The sequence below is a fragment of the Urocitellus parryii genome, chromosome 8 (assembly GCF_045843805.1).
Source record: "Urocitellus parryii isolate mUroPar1 chromosome 8, mUroPar1.hap1, whole genome shotgun sequence".
Lineage (NCBI taxonomy): Eukaryota > Metazoa > Chordata > Mammalia > Rodentia > Sciuridae > Urocitellus > Urocitellus parryii.
The window spans coordinates 34,531,223-34,551,440 of NC_135538.1; the positions used below are offsets into that span (position 1 = coordinate 34,531,223).

The 20,218-nt window shown below is 34.9% G+C and overlaps 1 protein-coding gene across 1 annotated transcript in view; it reads right to left on the reverse strand.

The window, feature by feature from the left end:
- The window catches only part of Lama2 (laminin subunit alpha 2), a 555,405-nt gene that overhangs the window by 291,095 nt on the left and 244,092 nt on the right, over positions 1–20,218 (reverse strand). Inside the window, exons 11-12 of the mRNA XM_077801650.1 lie at positions 19,666–19,806; positions 17,165–17,338 (exon numbers count right to left, since the gene is read on the reverse strand). Coding sequence (XP_077657776.1) covers positions 17,165–17,338; positions 19,666–19,806 — 315 coding nt within the window. The remainder of the gene's footprint in view (positions 1–17,164; positions 17,339–19,665; positions 19,807–20,218) is intronic.

The window sequence follows — 20,218 nt, forward strand, 5'->3', positions numbered from 1 at the left end:
AAGATATTCAACTTAGAGAAAAATTATCAATTTCTATGTCACTTGATTCTATTTAAAAAAAGAGAAAGGAATAATAAAAAGTCAATTGGTTTTTTTACCATGCAAAAATAATTTTAAAATATAATTTATATTAGTACCACCCCCCAAATAGTTAAATATAAATCTAACAAAAAATATATTAGACTTATGAAAGAACTCAAGGAAAAAACAAATAAGTGAAGAAATATTCCATATTCATGGATAGGAAGACTCAATATTGCTAAGATATCAGCTAAGAAATGTAGACTTAATGTAATACCAACCAAATCAAACAAGTTGTTTTGTGGATATCTTGATACTGGTTCTAATGTTTTTATAGAGTGCTGAGTACCAAGAATATCTATAACAACATTGGAGAATACTGAATGAAGTTGGAGAACTGATACTACTCCATGAAAAGAATTGTTATAGAGCTATCACAATCAAGACAGTGTAGTAAGGGTGAAAAAAAGATAGATCACAGAATAGAATAGAGAGCCCAGAAATGGACCCACACAAATACACTCATTTGATCTTTGCCAAAGAATCAAAGATAATTCAATGGATAAAAGGAAATCTTTTCAACAAATGGTGTTAGAACAAATGAATACCCCTTACAAAAATAAATAATAAAATTAGACACAGATCTTACACTCTTCATAAAAATGAATAGAAAATGGATTATAAACCTCAAAATGAATCATATAAAATTCAAAATTACAAATAACTCTTGGATGATAACACAGAAGACAAATCTAAATTACCTTGAGTCAAGAGCTATAGAAGAAAAATTGATAGGCTGAAATTGTCAACATCAAAAGACATGTAATCTGTGAAAGAATGTTAAGAAAATGGGAAGGCACTCCATAAACTTGGAGGAAATGTGTGCTCAAAGATGATGACAAAAATCTTTTTTCCAAAATATAAAAAAACTCTCAAGTCTCAATAATAAAAAAATTCACAGCCCAATTAAAAATGGGCAAAAGCATGCCACCTCACCAAGGATTATATACAGATGGTGAATAAACACATTAAAAGATATTCAACATCATCAATCATTGGGGAATTGCAAATGAGATCAAGATATCAGTATACACCTATTAGAAGGGCCAAATTATAAAACAGTAACAGCATCTAATGCTGGTGAGGATGTGCAGCAGCAGGGGTTCTCATGGCTTATGAGAAGGCAAAATGGTACAGCAAATGGCAGACAGCTTGGCAGTTTTATACAAAGCTAAACACATTCTTACCATTTAGTCTATAAATCACACTACTTAGAATTTAACCAAGCTAAGAGGTTACATGCACACAAACCAGCATACAAGTGCTTACAGCAGTCTCATTCATATTGCCAAAACTCAGAAGCAGACCAATGTCGTTCAGTAAGTGAATGGACAACGAAACTGTGGCACATTCAAATAATGCAATATTATTCAGAACTAAAAATAAATGAGCTATTAAGCTGTGAAAAGATTCAAAGAAACTTAAATGCATGCTACCAAGTGAGGAAGGTCAATCTGAAAAGGTTATACACCAAGGATTCCAAATGACATCCTGGAAAAAGCACTAAGGAGACAGTAAGGTTGACAATGGCCGATCACATTTGTCACCTCTACCAGAAAATTTATATTATGAAAGTTATATGTGTAGTATAAAATATATGCTGCCAAAGCAATGTCATGTCTGCTCAGGGGACCACAAGAATAAAGGCAGCAAGATCTAGGACACCACAATAAACATTTGAAATGCATACACTTCTCTTGCAGAGAAAAATTTGGAATCCAATAGACTAAACAACACTAAATCAAATGTTTAAATTAAAAGCCACAGCTGACCAAATATTATTGTATCTGTTTATTTTATTATCTTGAAATGCAGCTGCTTCCTAAGTAAAAGAAAATTAAACTTTGCTAACCAATTCTTAAATTTGATGACATAAACTCTAAAATTAATGTTTGAAAACAAGTGTCTTGATTTTTAACCTACCTATTTAAAACATAAATAGCCTTTATTGTTTGCATAGAAAAATGAAAAGAGATCTGCAGTAGATGACAGGAAATCATAAATCTCATGTTATGTCTGACCTCTGGAGATGCTATATACTTTGTCCAAGTGACATAATCTCTTGGGGGTCTCAGTTTCCATATTCCATGACGTGTATTGTCAATATGCAAAACAGATAAAAATACTCTGGCTTAAGAAGGAAAGAGAATCCTTATCTGCTCTATCCTACCTCCTGCCATAGGACCACAAAGAACACAATGTGAAAATCATTTCACACAGAATACAGTGTGAAATGAAAACCATTTAATAGAGCAGTGCTCAAGTCCTTTCCAGTCTTGAAATTCTTTGTATGTAAATACACAAAACACCTTAACATCCTCCTGATCCACAATACTAAACAGGCTCATAAAATTTGGGGGCTGGAAAAGAATCTGGCATACAACTTAGGCTGGTTCTGAACAGACATGGCTTTAAATGATCCCCAAAATATATATATATATTTTAAATATTTGAAAATCTAGACAGGAATTTCTGAATAAATTCCTATTAAGTATTTTCCCTACATTTTCAAAATTCTTTTTACTTAAAAGAATTCTGCCTATATTTTCTATTGCTCATCTTCTATGGAAACAAACAATAGCTGTTCACATGGTGCTTCCATTTATTTGCTCAGTGAGGAGTTTTTGAACTCCTATGATGTCTAAAGCAATCTTCTGGATTCTGGAGAGACAGTAAACAGAATTCATTGGTAATCCTCCAGGAACTTAGTTTATTGAGAGAGTCAAAAAGGAATATTTCTTCATACTGTGTGGTAGGAGGTCCCAGGAAAAGCCTGAACTCCGATAGAGCTGGGAGATAGAGTCAGAAAAGTTTAGTAGACAAGTCAATATTTGAATTGCATAAAAGTTAATCAATCAGGAAAATGATACGTGGAAATTCCAGACAAAAGAAGATATTGTGATATGGGAATGCCTTCAAGCACTGGATGTTTGTGGGCATTTTAATGGTTGATTCCAGCTTCCTTCTTGACCTCCAAGAGAGTTACAAATCTGAAGTGGGTGCTCAGCTTTTGCCGTATGCTTTCAACAATGAGATTTTAAAAAGGGACAGAGATAATGAAATTTGAGCTTTTATAAGATTCCCTCCATCAGGTGTGTGAATAATATTTAAGAGTTGGGAGGCTAGAGTTGCAAAGAAAGTTCAATGGCTTTTTGCTGTAATCTAGCTAAGGAATGATGTGTCCTCAGTGTCTTGAATCATTTTAGTTGCTTTGCTCTGACACATCCCACATTTTCTATGGCTGGGCTTATGTTTCATCAGCACATCTGGATATGGACAACAGCTCAGCAGGGTAAAATATTTTTCTTTTCAATCGTTGTCATGTAGTCCCTCTACCATAGTTTGCAGAGTTATTATTTTCTTGTTAGTAGTCAACTGAGCATATGCTTCTATTTGGTGTTAGAATCACAGAATTTTGAATCTTCGGAAGACCTATTAATTCACCTGATCTGTATATTTTCAATCCACGTTTCTCTAAAACTGAAGTTTCATGTAGGAACATGAGATGAAACCATGGGGATATAAATGCAGGTAGAATTCCTACCTCTGTAACTCACAATAACTAAAACCAGCCCTTTCAACCACTGTAATAATCACCAACACTAACTCTCACTTGAACCAAAACTCTCAGACCCTATAACCAGCCACTGCCTGCGGCCTACTGTAAACAGGACCATCCCTTTCTCCAAAGTAGCTAGCACCATCCCTATCTCCCATGTAACCAGAACCATCTGCATCTTTTGATGTAACAGCACTGGCCCTCTCATCTACTTGATTTGTTTTCCTTGTTTTGGATGTCTTATTTAAAAGTTTGTTTAAAAAACAGTTTCTGTTGCTAAGAAATAATAACCTTTCAATTTCTAAAGAAATGAGGCCCTCTGAAGGTGAGGGTCTTACCTTTGTTGATACTTGATAAGTAGGCAGAAGACTTCCATCAGAAAAACCATTAATATGTTCAGGAAGAGCTGGAAACTCTTCTAAAATCTGAAACTGTTCCCAGTCCAGACATAATATTCTGGTCCTGCCAAGCTTCCTTTTTTCCTCTTTCCAAATATTAATTGCAATGTATTTTAGACTTCCTATTATAAAACAGCTGTTTTATAAACCTATTTTTTTTTTACTATGTGAATGTGTTTTGTGAGTGTGCATGTGTATGTGTGTGTGCACGCACACATGCTTTAGCACAAGCTTCTCTTTTAATGAGATTGATGATAAATTTGGATTCACATAGTCTTCAGAGGTGGCTAAGAAGGGGCTATTTTAGGATTCCATTGTGCATGCTAAGCTATTAAATAAGAAAGTCAACCTTTGAATTCAGATTAGGGTATGTTGCAACTTTTTTTTTTTTAAACTTTGGAAAGCCTAGGTATCCAGAACTATCTACAGATAATTAATCATCAGTCAGTTTATAAAGTAATCACAAAAGGGTAGCTGTCAAAATTTTATAGGTGAACCAATGGTTGGGTGTGTGGTTTAGAAATGTAGATTTGCCCACGTCTTCTGAGTGAAGCCAGAATAAGGGCCTACAGTTGCCAAGTTTAGTGGACTCTAGATGACTGGTGCAAAGCAGACTGAACAACAGCCCTAAGAGGCTGTGGTAGCTACAATTTGATGTTAAAAGAAGGCATTAATTCAATGGCTTTGTTCTACCCCTTCACCTGGCTTGTCTTCTTTAAAGTTAATGTACCGTGTGAATCAGGGACATGGAGTCAAACCTATCCCATCTAAGATTATAGAATCAAGCTGTGGTTGTTTCATTTCCAGCACAGTTAACATTTCATTTACCTAGTTATCTTTCATCAGACAAAAAGTTTGCGAGCTTGGCACAACTGGAATGCTTTCTTATTTCATTTTTTTTTTTGAGAGAGAGAGAGAGAGAGAGAGAATTTTTAATATTTATTTATTATTTTTCGGTGGACACAACATCTTTTTTTTATTTTTATGTGGCGCTGAGGATGGAACCCAGCGCCCCCACACATGCCAGGTGAGTGTGCTACTGCTTGAGCCACATCCCCAGCCCGCTTTCTTATTTCAAACACTCCTCCTACCCAACATCCTCCAAATAAGATGCATTAAACTGCTTTATCATTTTCTGGGTAAAATTTCAAGAATTTCTGATCAAGAGCAGAATTAACATTAGATGTTACTATAGTTAAATTTTAACTGTATGCCTCTTTGAAGGAGAGAGCAAAATAGAATATTTTTACTTTTAAATAAAACCATCACATCTTAATTTAAAATGATTTGATATTAGAACAACATCCTATTCATTTCTATCCCCTCCGATATGAGCAAAAACAAGCGTAAAGCGCTCAATGACCTGGAGGATCTTCCATTGCCTGCAAAATTTTATGCCTCTGAGTTATTTCCAGTTCATTTCATTATAGAGGAATTTTCCAGAACACTGAGGCTGATGATCACTTCAAATCCAGCCCCAGATGAAAATTGTAGAGAAAAGTAATTTACTCTCAGACCATGCCATTTCTTAATAGATTTGGGCTAAGGGAGGCCCTGATAGACAGTTACTTTGTAAATCAAAATACCCTCCAAAATTATTTATCATCAGATTCTTCCTGTCCTGTTCCCTTTCCTGCTCTATTTCTTCATTCTTTCCCTTCTTCCCTTTCTCCTTTCCACTCCTTCCCTCTCTCCTACATCTTCCCTTCCCTTCCTTTCCTTTTTATCTTTCCTCCCACCTTCCATCTCCCCTCCCCCCATGATGTTTATGTTGGGGGTGGGGGACAGAAGTTCTTCTTTTCTTACCCCCCCCCTTTTTTTTTTCTGAACTGGAGATTGAAGTCAAGGGTGCTTTATCACTGAGATGCATCTCCAGCCCTTTTCATTTTTCATTTTGAAACAGGGTCTCACTAAGTTGTCCATCCTGGGCTGGACCTTCCAATTCTCCTGCTTAGCCTCCAGGGACACTGGATCACATGCCTGTACCACCTCTCCAGGGGGGCCAGCTTTTCTCAAGTCCCAATGAAATAAAATTTGACCTCAAGTAAATTCCAGTTTGGAGTTAATAATAACAGCTTATTATTTTTCAGGTACATCTTGAGTGTGGGATATCCATTTGTTCATTTAATCCTTACAAAAACTCAATGAAGTAGGTATTAATAATTATTTCCATTTTATGCATGAGGAACTGTGGCACAGAAATGCCAAGTAAACTGTACTACAGTCACCCAGCTATCTGTAAAAAGGAAAGTCAACTCCAATTTTTGTTACTGTATCAAACAAGGCTGAGGATAACATAACTTCCAACAACATAACTTACAACTCTCATTGTAAAAAAAAAAAAAAATACTGTGAATAATTTTGAAAACAACTTTGTTCCTGGATTATGAACCATCTAAAAAAGCTTAGTTATAGACCAATAGCAGACTCTTTAATACTTGATTAAAGACCCTTGCCTTACCCTGCTGACAAATGCAAAGCTATTGTACCATAAATTCTGCTGAATCCCGGAAGAGTTTTCCATAATGCAAGAGCTGCCTTGAAATTACCTGTTTTCCCTAAAACTCATAAATATCAACCCTCATCTTTACCTTCTGAGCTGCTGTTATAGTCTTATAGAAGTTCTGTTCTCCCACCCTGTATTAATTTCAAAACTTAGTTGTGCTTGACTAACTAACAGATTTTTTTCAGGGATATTTTTATCAAGTTGGCAACTGACATCTGTCGAATACTTGATAAGAATCAGAAGACTATACTTTGTTATTAGTCATTTCTAATTCTCCTAACACCAGAAATTGTTGTAATAGCCCATGGAAATTATCAAACATCTATAATTATTTCAAGAACTTTTGACATGTCTTTAAAATAAAAACCCCAAACTATTTTTTTTTTATATTGTGTGATTTTTAAACTATTGATCCTTAAAAACAATTCTCTGGGGCTGAGGATGTGGCTCAAGCGGTAGCGCGCTCGCCTGGCATGCGTGCGACCCGGGTTCGATCCTCAGCACCACATACCAACAAAGATGTTGTGTCCGCCAAGAACTAAAAAAAAAATAAATATTAAAAAATATAAAAAAAAAAACAATTCTCTGTAAGAGCAGAAAAAGGAGTCTCTGTGTAGTCTCCCCAACTCACATCAAAAATAAACCGTGAAATGTAATGGGTAAAATTATTTTCATGCCAAAATTACACTTATTCATATTTACTTTTATCTTCAGTGTAAGAAGCTAATTTTATTCTGTATTTTTACCTAACCAAAAGACCAACAAGAATGGGATATCCAAACACTGTAAACAACAAACCAACCACAAATGCTTTCAAAATACCCATATCTAGCTATCTGAGAATGTTACAGCTGGGGAGAGGATTTCTTCCTAATGAAGGAAGAATTATATGGTGAATATTTCAGGTATCAACACACAAGGCACAAAGAGGGCCTGTTTCTTTGGAAATAGCTGTAAATATATTCATCTGAGTAAAACAATCATCTGTGTCTAGTCATGCATGCTCTCTGCTCCCATGGTTGTCACTGCTGTCGATCTGAAGCTGAGAGGTAATGGCCTCATGATTCAAGGAAACTGCTGAAGTGTGTACTCAGGCTTCAGTTTGAGAGATGGGTTCATTTATCATCATAATAAGCTATTACCATTGATAGGTCACAACTCATTGAAAAGACAGTCAGTCTAATTGGCTCAATTCCTTCAGCTTTCGATGTGCCTCAAGGAGATAAGCACTCTTTTGCAGGTAATTTTCAATCACCCAACAAACTACCTGTTTAATAATTCATCACATTTCAGATTGGGGTTCTCTCACATAGCTCCCTTTTCAATGTGGCAAGTGTTAGATTTTTAACTGCATGAAATTTCAGACCCAGGTAACAGAGCAAGAGATTTTGAAAAAGTAAGGCAAGAGTGCACCTGCTTTTACTCAGCTGCTACTGTTGGAAATGATGAGAAGACATCAGGAATACAAATGCCAGTTTTATGTTTTCCCAACAGGCCCTGCTGACAATAAGAGAATTTCCTGAAAAAGTCTGGAAAGAGAAGAGTGCTATTGGAATCCTTGTGATTGATTAAGCATGCTAACCACTCTTTAGCAGATGGGATTGGGCACTTAATACTTATTAAAGGATCACATGAAAACATCAATTGCTACAGTGAAGTATAAAATAAAGAAGCAATAGTGTGAAAGAGATGAAATTAGAAATAAAAATAAGACTGTTTTAGTTCAAATACCTTATCTTACAAATGTGACAATATGCTCTTCTTGAGTGTGGCAATAGAACACAGTCTTTGAGACAAACTCATCTCAATCCAAATGGTGGATGTTACTCTAAACAGGAAAGTCACTTTAAAATCCCAAATATGTAATCTTTTTCTCCACTTGAGAACATAAATGGTAGTCATACATATATTAGACTTCTATTTTTTTTTATACAAGACAGTCTGTTTTTTATTGGTTGTTCACAACATTACAAAGCTCTTGACATATCATATTTCATACATTAGATTGAAGTGGGTTATGAACTCCCAATTTTTACCCCAAATGCAGACTGCAGAATCATGTCAGTTACACATCCATAATTTTACATAATGCCCTATTAGTAACTGTTGTATTCTGCTACCTTTCCTATCCCCTACTATCCCCCCTCCCCTTCCCTTACATCTTCTCTCTCTACCCCATCTACTGTAATTCATTTCTCTCCTTGTTTATTTTCCCATTCCTCTCTTTAATCATTTAAAAATATATTCTGGATCATTCTATATTATTTTGCAAATAACTTCTTTTTCTAATTTATTTATAGTTTTATAGTGTTTGATGGCATGGATGCACCAAAATTCATTAAATTAGTTTCTCACTAATGGATATTTTTGTGCTTACCACATTTGTGGAATGAGTGACTTTGCATGTGTGTATATACACACACACATACAATCACACACACACACACATACATGTAAGCAAAATTCCCAGAAGAGAAGTATATAAAGAATACATGCGTTTGTAACTTTGGTGGAGATTTCTAGGTTGGTTTTCCTGGACTACATTGATATATATCCCAACCAGGGATTTATGAGGAGCTTTGTCTCTTTAAACCTTCAATAAATAATAGAGCATGTTATCCATTTTGTTGTCTTCCCTACATGACTAATGACAAATGATTTTTCAGTGTAGTTATTATATTATAAAACAGGCTGAACATTGTTTCACATAGTTAAGACCGCATTTTATTTCCTTTTCTATGTACTGCTCATTTACCCTATTATCCGTTTTTCTGTTGGACTCTTAACCTTGCTATTATCAAATTTGTATGCTTTCTTTAAAGAATCAAGAAATTTGTGTTTTGTTCACTATATATTATAACACAATTAGAAGTTATAGGATCTAAAAAAAAAATAATACTTTACTATGTGTATTGGTTTGCTAGGGCAGCCATACCAAAATACCACAGACGGAGTGGCTTAAAAATTAGAAATTTATTGCTACATAGTTCTGGAGGCCACAAGTCTGAAACTGAGGCATTGGCCGGTCAGTTGTTGAGATGGCTAAGAGGGAAGGATGTGTTCTAGGCCTCTCTCCTTGGCTTGGTGATGGCCATCTGTACCTTCACATGGTGTTCTTTCAATGTGTGTGTCTCCAAATTTCCCCATTTTATAAGAACACCAGTCATATTGGGGTTGGGCCCATCTTAATGACCTCATTCTCACTTGCCAAATGATTGCTGTAGCACATTGACTACAGTTGTGAAGTTTATTTCTTTAGTCGACTTCTGATGGTCAGAAAACTCAAATCCCACTCACTGCCAGGTCTTCAGTGAAGCAAAGAGAGTGGGCCCTAGTCATTTGCTCAGGAAGATATAAAATAATACACACTAGCTCAATTTTGGTACCTTCAAAATATAGTACAAAATGCCCTCCAGGTATTTCAAACAGTTGTCTAACTTATTTATCATTTTCCTTTTCTGTGAAGCTGCCGTTAAGTCACATCATCTCCTTACTTACTCAAGTGAACTCTTTGACCATTTTTATTTGTAAGGATACCTTTACCACCAGATGCTATGCCAGGCCACAATGAATAGACAGGGAACGAAGTGTTCCTTAACAAATGTCTTTGAGACTATGAAGATTACTTCCAATATAAATTGCCGTAGCATAAAACTATAGAAATTCACAAAACAATGTGCATTTGTTGAAGAGCTTCTGTGTGGCAAGGACGTTTTTGAGGGTTTTGTATGATTCTGGAGGGTGCTAGAATCCTCATTTTTCAGAAAATGAATATCTAGTTCAACTGACTGAAAGAATGTGTACAACATAACAAAGTTAATAAAGAAGAGCTGTAACATTTATATCAGGTCTGTGAAAGGCATAAAAAAGAAAACATTGGCTATGAGTGTAGCTCAGTGGCAGAGTGCTTGACTAGCATATGCAAAGCCCAAGTTTTGATCGCTAGCATGAACATGCAGGCATACACAAACCACACACACACACAAAATACACACACACATACCACACATACCCCCCCCCCCCCCACACACAAATGTAACCACAAATAGAATAAAACCAGGTCACCTTCTTACACGAATGTTAGTTTTTAGTAATTCTCATGAAAGCGAAGAAAAAGAAGCCCTAGCCTGAGCTCATGCTGTCAGCAGGGATGGTCCCTTCTGAGGGCTGTGAGGAATTGGTGTGTTTCAGACATCTCTTTTTGGCAAATTGACGGCTGGCATCTCCCACTGTCCTTCCATTGTCTTTCCTCTGTATATGTCTGTGGCCCATTCACCCCTACTACATTGCTCTTGTTCTACTACCAATACTTAAAGAACAATTTAAAAAAATAAGTATGTAAAAAACACTTGCCACTCTAGGTTTATTAATGGTATAATACTGTCATACTAACAATTATTGGAGCATCTCATCTACTCCAAGTAGGAGAGGGCAGCATATTGAGGGTCTGTCCCCTATGGAATTGGACAACACTCCATTGGTTCCCCCAAAGTTCTCCACTGAGCTGCACATGAAACATGAATGTCAAAAACATACTGAAAAGTATATGGGAAAAAAACAAAACATAGTTTACTTTAAGGACTGACTGAAATACATTCAAATCAGTACTGGATTTGCTTTCTTTGGTTTTGAGATAATAAGTGATAAATGGTCAAGGAAGCCTTTGTTTTATGCTCTTGTTATAGTATAGTCTTCAGTTTTCCAACTTCAGACAGAAACTTTTATGCAAGGAGTGCTCAAAGTTTTAGTTCAACTTTGTGTGTTTAATCATTTATTTAATAATTATGGTTCTTGGCTCAGGGGCTAATGAGATAACTGGCTGGAGGTCTTATGCTAGAAAGTAACAGTAGGAAAAAAATAAAACTTATCTTGTTTGATACTTCTTTTATAGGACAAATTTCCATCATATATGATATATATATATACACACATATATATGACATGTGTGTATATGTGCATATGTGTGTGTGTGTATATATGTGTGTGTGTGTATATATATATATATATATATATATATATATATATATATATATACACATACATATATATAAACTTTCTAAATACTTCTAATGTTGATCTGTGACAAATTTACCCAGCCTTTACACCAGTGGAAAAGTCTATTTTTGCCTCCATTTTTCAAAGATATTTTGGTCTGATAAAAAAAATGCTGGATTCATAGCATTTGTTTGTTTCTGTTGCTGTTTTCTTCCCCAAAATTGAATGTGTTATATTTTGGCTTGCATGGGGAGTCTATTAACACTGCTATAACTAGATAACATAGACCTGGTAATTTATAAACAATAGAAGAGACATGTATTGCTTAGAGTTCTTGAGATAGGTATTTTCAACTCAAGCACTGGCATATTCAATATCTGATAAAGGCTTACTCTCTGTTTCCAAGATGGTAACTTCTTTCTGTGTCCTCACATGACTGACAAAGCAAGGTAGTTCCCCTTCAACCTCCTTAATAATGACTGTGATTCCATTTGCAAGGAAATGAAGTAATCACTTCCCCAAAGAGCCCCAACCCTTTACACTATTACATTAGGTATTAGGCTTCCATACATGAATTTTCAGGGGAGGGGTGCACATCAATATGTGGATCATAGTATATAGTGTATGACAAGAATCTGCTGTTTCTTTGTTCCTCTGTACATGTTGTATCATTTTTCCCTCTGGGAGCTTCTACGATTTTCTCTTCATCTCCTCTTTCAATCACTTAACTTTGATAGACTATAGCACAACTTTCATGTGAGTTTTGGGTCTATTTTCATTTACTGATTATGTTCCAGGTTATAGCTCATATGCCTTACTTGTTAATGGTCCTGGTATTTTTTTACTTCATGCTAAACATGGTGAATTTTACATTGTTGGGTTCTGAGTCTCCCTCCCTCCCTCTCTCCCTCCCTCCCTCTCTCCCTCCCTTTCCCTTCCTTCCTTCCTTCCTTCCTTTCTTTCTTTCTTTCTTTCTTTCTTTCTTTCTTTCTTTCTTTCTTTCTTTCTTTCTTTCTTTCTTTCTTTCTTTTCTTTCTTTCTTTTCTTTCCCTTCCTTTGTTCTGACCAGTGAACTCCTACCAATGTAGCCCTACTTTCTCTATTAGCTTTGTTGTCAACCATGTTGCAAACTAACTTATACTGAAATTACTCTTAAATAAAGTCCCTTACTTTTTCCACTAAGTTCCTATTAAACTGAATGGTCCCTTACCTAGTACCTGTTTAGTTGATCAATTTAAAAAAATGATCTTTGTGCCATTGCATTTCATTATAGAACAGTGGAAATAGAAAAACACATATGAGTATTAGAATGCTCTTTTAGATAATACTTTGCAATATGAGATATTTATTTCCTCATCTTCTCTTAACAATTCATTTGGTTTATTCTAGGAAGAAATCATTCTGCTAGGCCATACTTCATTTCCAAATAATTCCTGATAGGATTTGATTTATGGAATAAAAAAGTCAATCACAGCTGATTTATTCACTTGCTTTTATGACCATGCTCTTCCTCACATACATAATGATCTTCTTAATTAATTCAAGACTTAAATTAGAGGAAATTTATGGATGGAGGAAAGGGTTTTGAACTCCTCTTTTGGATAATCTTGAGGAATGTGGAGCAAAGGAGTCACAGAAGCAAACTACAAGACTAAAGAAAAAAAAAAGTGGATCATACTTGTTAGAGGATTTTAAATTTCTTAGATACAAGACTGAAATCATCTTTCAACTCACACACAAATCTCAACTCAAAGGTCATTCATTTCTGAGCAACTTAATGAAAATATTTTTTTTGTTGTTTTTTGTTCTTTGTGTTAAGCAGGAAGCATCGATCACACAGTATTTGTTGAGCTCTTTTTATATGATAAGGGCTACCGTGTCCTGTGAATCTTGAACATCAGTCTCTTTCTTTTAATTCATAGCAGCTGTAATTTGGACTCTACAAAGTAGAACTGAAAGTCAAGCAAGTGCAACAAAGGAGTTCACCAGAGATGACTTTTGAAATCCAGATGCTCTTATGTTGGGAGGCCCTCATAAAGACTTCTTAAGCTAGACTACAGGTATTATTGGCACCTACATGGAACAATTTAAAGTTTTTCTAAGCAAGCAAAAGAGAGACAGCATAATATTGTAGAACATAAAATAATGTTGTAAATAACAAATCACATAAGATTTATTCAATAATGTTTAGAGACAGAATTTCAAACCTTAATGGTAATGTAAAAACAGAAGCAGACAGGCGAGCCAGATTCTCTTGAGAACTTGAGAGATGCAGGGAATAGCTTTGGGAAGTTGCACTAACTATTTTAGACCACTAGGGTAACCTTAAGTAAATGACTGTTACAGTGTTTCAGTAGCATTTAGTTTACTAGAGCAGTAAATTATCCAACTCTGAAATTCCCAAACTGTTCCTGAATAGCTACAGCCTATAGCAAACCAGCAGGATTCTTTGTCCTCTAGCTTGGTTCCAAGCTTACATAAATGCTTTAAAACATTAGGCATTAACATTTGCTAAGCACGTCGAAAATAAAATGCTGCCTAGGATAACCCTGTGCATGCAGGACTTAATTCTCCTTGACTACGTAGAATGAGATGGTTTAAATTATATAAAAATGAGCTGCCTGTTGTGCCAAATATTTACCTAGATGTGAGAAAAAAAAATCATGATTACAATTGAGAAGTTAATTCACAGTTGAGATCATGGGAGTAGTTTCAATGGGCAGAATAAAAATGTGTGAGCTTCTTCTGGGTCACATCCACTTTCCATACATACTCATAATCATGCACTCATACATTACTATTCCAGAGAGCCAAAAAATGAACATGCCTCAGAGGATAACAGGTACTATACTATATTGGCTCATATTTTTGAGTTTTATTACAACCTGCAGACTTCTATGTGAGTAAAGTGTGTCTTGTGCTGGAGCACTTTTATTATGTGGGGTTAGGTTCCTCAGAAAGAAAGGACATGTGGCATCTCCATTCCAGGAGAATAAGCACAGCATCTCTCCCTTCCGTTGCAAAGTGGCTTTCTGACCAAGTGACTTGGAAAATGTTTGAAAAGTAGTCATATAAATATTTAGGAAGAGCTAATAGCTGCTCATAAATATATACATACATATTTTTGGACTTAGGAATTAACAAAAAAAAAAAAAAGCAGAGGAGTGATTATGCACCCATAGCCTCTGGTCATGGATGTCAATGAAATTCAGTATCTAAGCAGATGCACAAATATCTTGATATACTTTTTCTGTCAGATTCTGGCAATGGCTCTGATTCAAATAGCAATTACTGCTAAAGAATTTAGCCTCAACTATTTAGGAAAGTAGCTTTATTGAATTTACAAACAAGGCCCTGCAATTTTCCATTTCCTTAGCAAGATATTAAATCAACCAAGCTAAGCATGTCATCATGACTATAATTTACATGATGTGACATGACAGCTAAGATGTACTGTGGTAATTTCTGAGAGCTTGCAGTATTATTGTAGTATCAAAAATTTATATGGTTCAGTTATTAAGGCAAATTGTTTCATTCATACTGAGATGTCTGACAGTAAACCACCAAGGGCTTCCACATTACATTAAAAAATGTCTTCCATATTCAAACAATTTGCACACCCGGTTACCATTATTTTGTTCACTGAATGGAAAGTAGAGCACAGGCAAGCACAGCTTTTTGATGTGAAAATAATCTGTAGGGGAAAATGAAGTGCTTCATTGTGGGTGGTTAAAAGAAACAGTTCAGCCAGGATAAGGGAAGTTATCTTTGGGAACCAACAACTATGAACAGGATGTCCAAATTCTTTGCTCTGATGCTGTTTAGTACCCCACTTGCTTGCTTTCCTTCTGTCAGTTTGATTTTCAGCCAACAGAAAGAAAAAGCATATGACCGAAGAAGATGTGATGGAAAATATGGCAAATTCTATTATCAGCTATCTCTAAATAAATTTTGCCATCACATAAAAAAATAAACCTCTCAAACTCATCTAATTTTGACCCAAATCTCTTCTTGAACATCCTATAAGATGTTGAAAAAAAAAAAAGACAGCTTATTTTCATAATTTTTTGGCAATTTTAAGCAGTGGAAATTCAAATCTTATGTGTTATTTTATCCTTGTTGGGAATACAGGAGGTTCCTAAATAGAATAGGATAAAATGACTTCTTATTGTAAGTGGCTCTGCAAATAAAAGTTTAATTAGATTTTTATTATAGCTATTGAATTTTATGCAACATATGCTGTCTCTTTTAAAATACATGTTCATTGAAAACCTGTTTATTCATTTACACATTTTTTTTGTAATAGCATTTAAAGCCTGTTAAAAATAAGAACCAGGTTGTGAGTTAAAATTTTTCAATCAGCTGAAACTACCAGTTCCCACTCACTGAGCAACATATAAGCTAGTAAGTTTTTTTTTTCATTTTGATACTCTCATGCCATACAAGAGAACCAGTAGCTACAAATACACTTTTAAAATTTTGTTTTAATTAGTTATACATGACAGTAGGATGCATTTATGTACTTTGATATATCATACATAAATGGGATATAATTTCTCATTTTTCTGAGTGTGCATGTTGCAAAATCATATTGGTCATGTAGTCACATATATACATACAGTAATAATGTCTGTTTCATTTTACTATCTTTCATATCCCCACATTCCCTCTTCTTCCCTCCAATTATTTGTTGAATCTAATGAAGATTTCTTCAAAAGTTACTCTATGTTCTTATGGGTGACAAATAGGTTTTAATAGCATCAATTCACTAACATATTTGTTTTTCTATTATAGTTTCTGGTTTCATAAAGAAACTTAACTATCAATAACAAGTTATTAATTTTCACAGAATAAGGATATATTCATGAAATTAAGACACCATTTAGTTTCCAACATATTATTAGGCAAAATAAAATAAATTCTAAACACCAAAACACTTATCTAGAGAGAGTTAATCAACAATAGGGGGGGAAAGGTTGAATTTCTAAGGCTTATTATGATAATCAGTGTGTGTTTTGATACACATATGAGTAGACTTTAAAAAAAAAAACATGTTCTTTCAGTTTAGCACATTTAGGGTAGTTCTCAGTTTGAATTCCAGGAAAAATGCTGTTTACATAAGCCTTATAGCAAGCATTTAATTAGTTATGTCATAGATTTCTTTTACAATTAAGATTTATACCAGGTAGAAGAAAAAGTAGCTCTCTTACATATCAATTTTGAAAATGAAGTTTAAACAGATAAAGAAAACTTCACTAAGTATCCCATCATGGAACACTCTAAAAAATACCCATTTTCAAATAAACACAACAGTGTTCAAATATCTATAATGTTTTACAAAATATCATCGAGGTTTCATTAATTTATTCATTCATTCAGAAAGTTTACATGTAAGTCCAACTATATTAAGAACCAGGGATGTCATGGCCCATTAAAGTCTTCTACACAAACCTTGCTCCAGCATCAGGAGAGAAATGCCCAACTTGACTTGACTAACCAGTTCTGGCATTACAGTACACTAGGAATCTGATTTCTTCTTTCTTTAAAAAATGCTAAATAAAACTCACTCTCATTATTGGTCAGTTATAGGAGAGGAACAAGAAACATGCAAACATATGGACTTACTTTGTTTCCCAAATATGGAGCTGGAGCACTCCAGTAGTAGCTGTCTGGCAGGACTCTCCGGGCCTCCACGTTACTGATGCTGATCTGCTGAGGCGACACCAAGTTGTCCTGCTGGGGAGACACTTGAATTCTGCCAGAGATGTCGGTCAGATACCAGCCACTCATGTCTTGTATCTTAGAAAAAAACAAACATCAATAATTATAAACAACTATCCATCACCTTCTTCTCTATGTCACATTCCTTGTAGTGTCCATGTTTAGAAATTAGAAAACCAAACTATTAACACTTAGAAGAACATGAAATTCATGAATGTCACTAACTAACACACTCATATAAGCTCCCATTGTTTATTTTTCCGTGATGTTTCCAGGAGTTTTGATAACAATGTATAACAATCAGTTTTTTATTGATGTTATACTTTTAAAAAGTTCCAAGTACTGTAAAAAACAGAAATTCATTCAAAGTTACATGATGGTTAAAACAGTATATAATTCATCAAATAATCAGAGTTTGAATTTCATCGTTTTCATTCTATTAATAATTTCTTGTTGCTTAAGGAAATAAACATATTTCAAAAGAATTACATATATATTTGTAAAGCAGAGGAAGAAAAGAACGAAAACATGCAAGTACCTAAAAGGTGGCTTTACATTCAGTGTTTCTTCCCCTCCCACATTTTAAAATTTCTGTGTAGGTTTAAGGGCATACAAATCCCCCAGTCAGTTGCTATGACAACATCTCACAATACTGTATTTATTCTTTCCCACAGGGTCATAAGTGCTCTGGAGACCCACATCCTAGATCCCTGGCCAGAAAAGGAAGAAACCTTGCAGGGAAGGGGGTGCATGATGATTGGCTTTTTCATTGCTCTGCTCCTGTCAGGGTCAGGCATATTGCCACACTTTGAATTTAAACCATCCTACCTGCTTAGGATAAAGCTGAACTGAGGTTTCAGGCTACTCACTACCAGGGATCTATGAGACTTTTTTAACCTCCTTGGTGTTGTGATGTGTTGGGAAAAGAATGGTAATGGTGATGACGTGTGGCTAAAATATTTTTTAAATTTCTTCATGTACAGATCATTTGATTATGCTTATCCCAAAGCTGTAGAATCTTTAGTACTTTTGTGGTCAAAAGAAAAGCAAAAACAAAGTGAAAACTTATTGGCTAGCTAGATGATAGATAATAAACTCCTTCCACCTTTTCCCCTTCCAAGGGAGCTGAGTTGGATTCAGTGGACCTTGGTTCTAAAGACCCCAAAGCTTGAGTGCCACCAGATGTGCCCCTTGGCTGGTAATGAAGCTTTAATATGTCAGTGGAGACATCAGGAGGGTGGGATGGGGCTCTATAAGGGAAATGAGGAAGTTAGACCGAATGCCCATTTTATATTGATTCTTTGAACTCAGCTTCAAAAGCAATACATTTGATAATGTCTACACAGATTCAAATTCAGGCATGGGAGGATCATTAGAAACTACTCATAATATTGCAAATTTCACTTAACAGCCATATGGGCAGAAAAATATTTATACTTATATTCTGAATTATTTAGCTTATTAAAGCTAAGCAGTATTTGGAAGATAGCTTATCAAAATAGTCTTTGTAAAGCATAACTACAATCTTGTACTACACTGCTCAAAATCCTTCTCTAACTCTCCAAACAAAACATTCCAGTGTTTCAGTCCATTCAACTTCATAAGACCTAGTGTCTCATTCACCCTGGAAGCTTTTCTCTCCTACACTGTATATACTAAGTCCAGCTACACAAACTCTCTGAAATTCCCCGAAGGTCCCATTTCCCTCAACTCTTCTATAAGGGGATAAATTGATCTCTGCAAAGGAAACCATTAGGAAGTATTCTGGGCAGTAGAGTTAGAGAGGTAAACATATTTACATTAGAGGAATAGAATCCTAGTTATGATTAAATAGGTAATAATTTAAAACTCTTCCAATCAACTAAAAATGAAGGTGTTGTTTAAATTTAGTGTACTTTTTAATAATTAAATAGCCCAGGAAGCATCAAACAGCAATTAAAAGCTGGTATTTACTAAGTATATATATATATAAATAAACACAAACATATATATATTTACTATGTATATGATAAAGGAGTTTTTCAACTTCCATACAAAACATGTTGATAAATGGAAAATGTAATGTTTTATATTACAATCTCATGCTTTCTCTATTATATCATGAACCCTTGGAATTGAAACAACATGAATTCCATTATTATTTCACATACTAATTACAGGCACTGAAAGACCAGACAATTTATTCTAAGAGGTGCCAGTATACAGCTCTACAAATAAAACCTTAAAGGGTTTGAGCAAATATACACAAATAGCATTTGTAGAAAATCCTATCACTTTAAAAAAAATAACTCTAAATAGAAGCTCATGGTAATAAATTACTTTTTGAAAATATTTGTTACCAAGAAACAACAGCAGCAATAAAGAAGACCCTGGAGTGGCACAAAGAATTAAATAGCAGTCCTTACATTGCCATAGGTCCAGTAGGAACTCTGACATCTGTTTGAAACCCCTGAACAGAAACACTCATCACAGCCTTTCCTGTTATCCTCTTGCAAATTGAAGAAGCCAGATTTGCAGCGACTACAATCTCCTCCTTCAACATTCTCCTGCAAATAGAGAGGTGTGTTAGCAACAGACAGAGATACCCCTCAAGACGAGGAGTTATACCTCTGCTTGTCTCAGGAAAATATTACCTGTATATTTATTTTACTTACAAACTTGTTTAAAGTATAATATTATTTTTAAAATCAGATCATAAGCTGCTTGTAAAGTTATATCCATTCAAATCCCATGGAGGGGGCAGAGATTATTGGATGCTAATCTTCATGTTTGTTAAGTGTATTGAGCAAATGTTATGATAAAATACAAGAATATGTTAGCCTGACTAAAATGGTGCCATTCAGGTTCACGGTTCTGTTCTATGGAGCAATTTCCATTTTACTGAACAACTTTGCACATGATATATGATAAAATTAAACATGTTAAACTTTTACCTGGATGCATAATAGAACACTGATG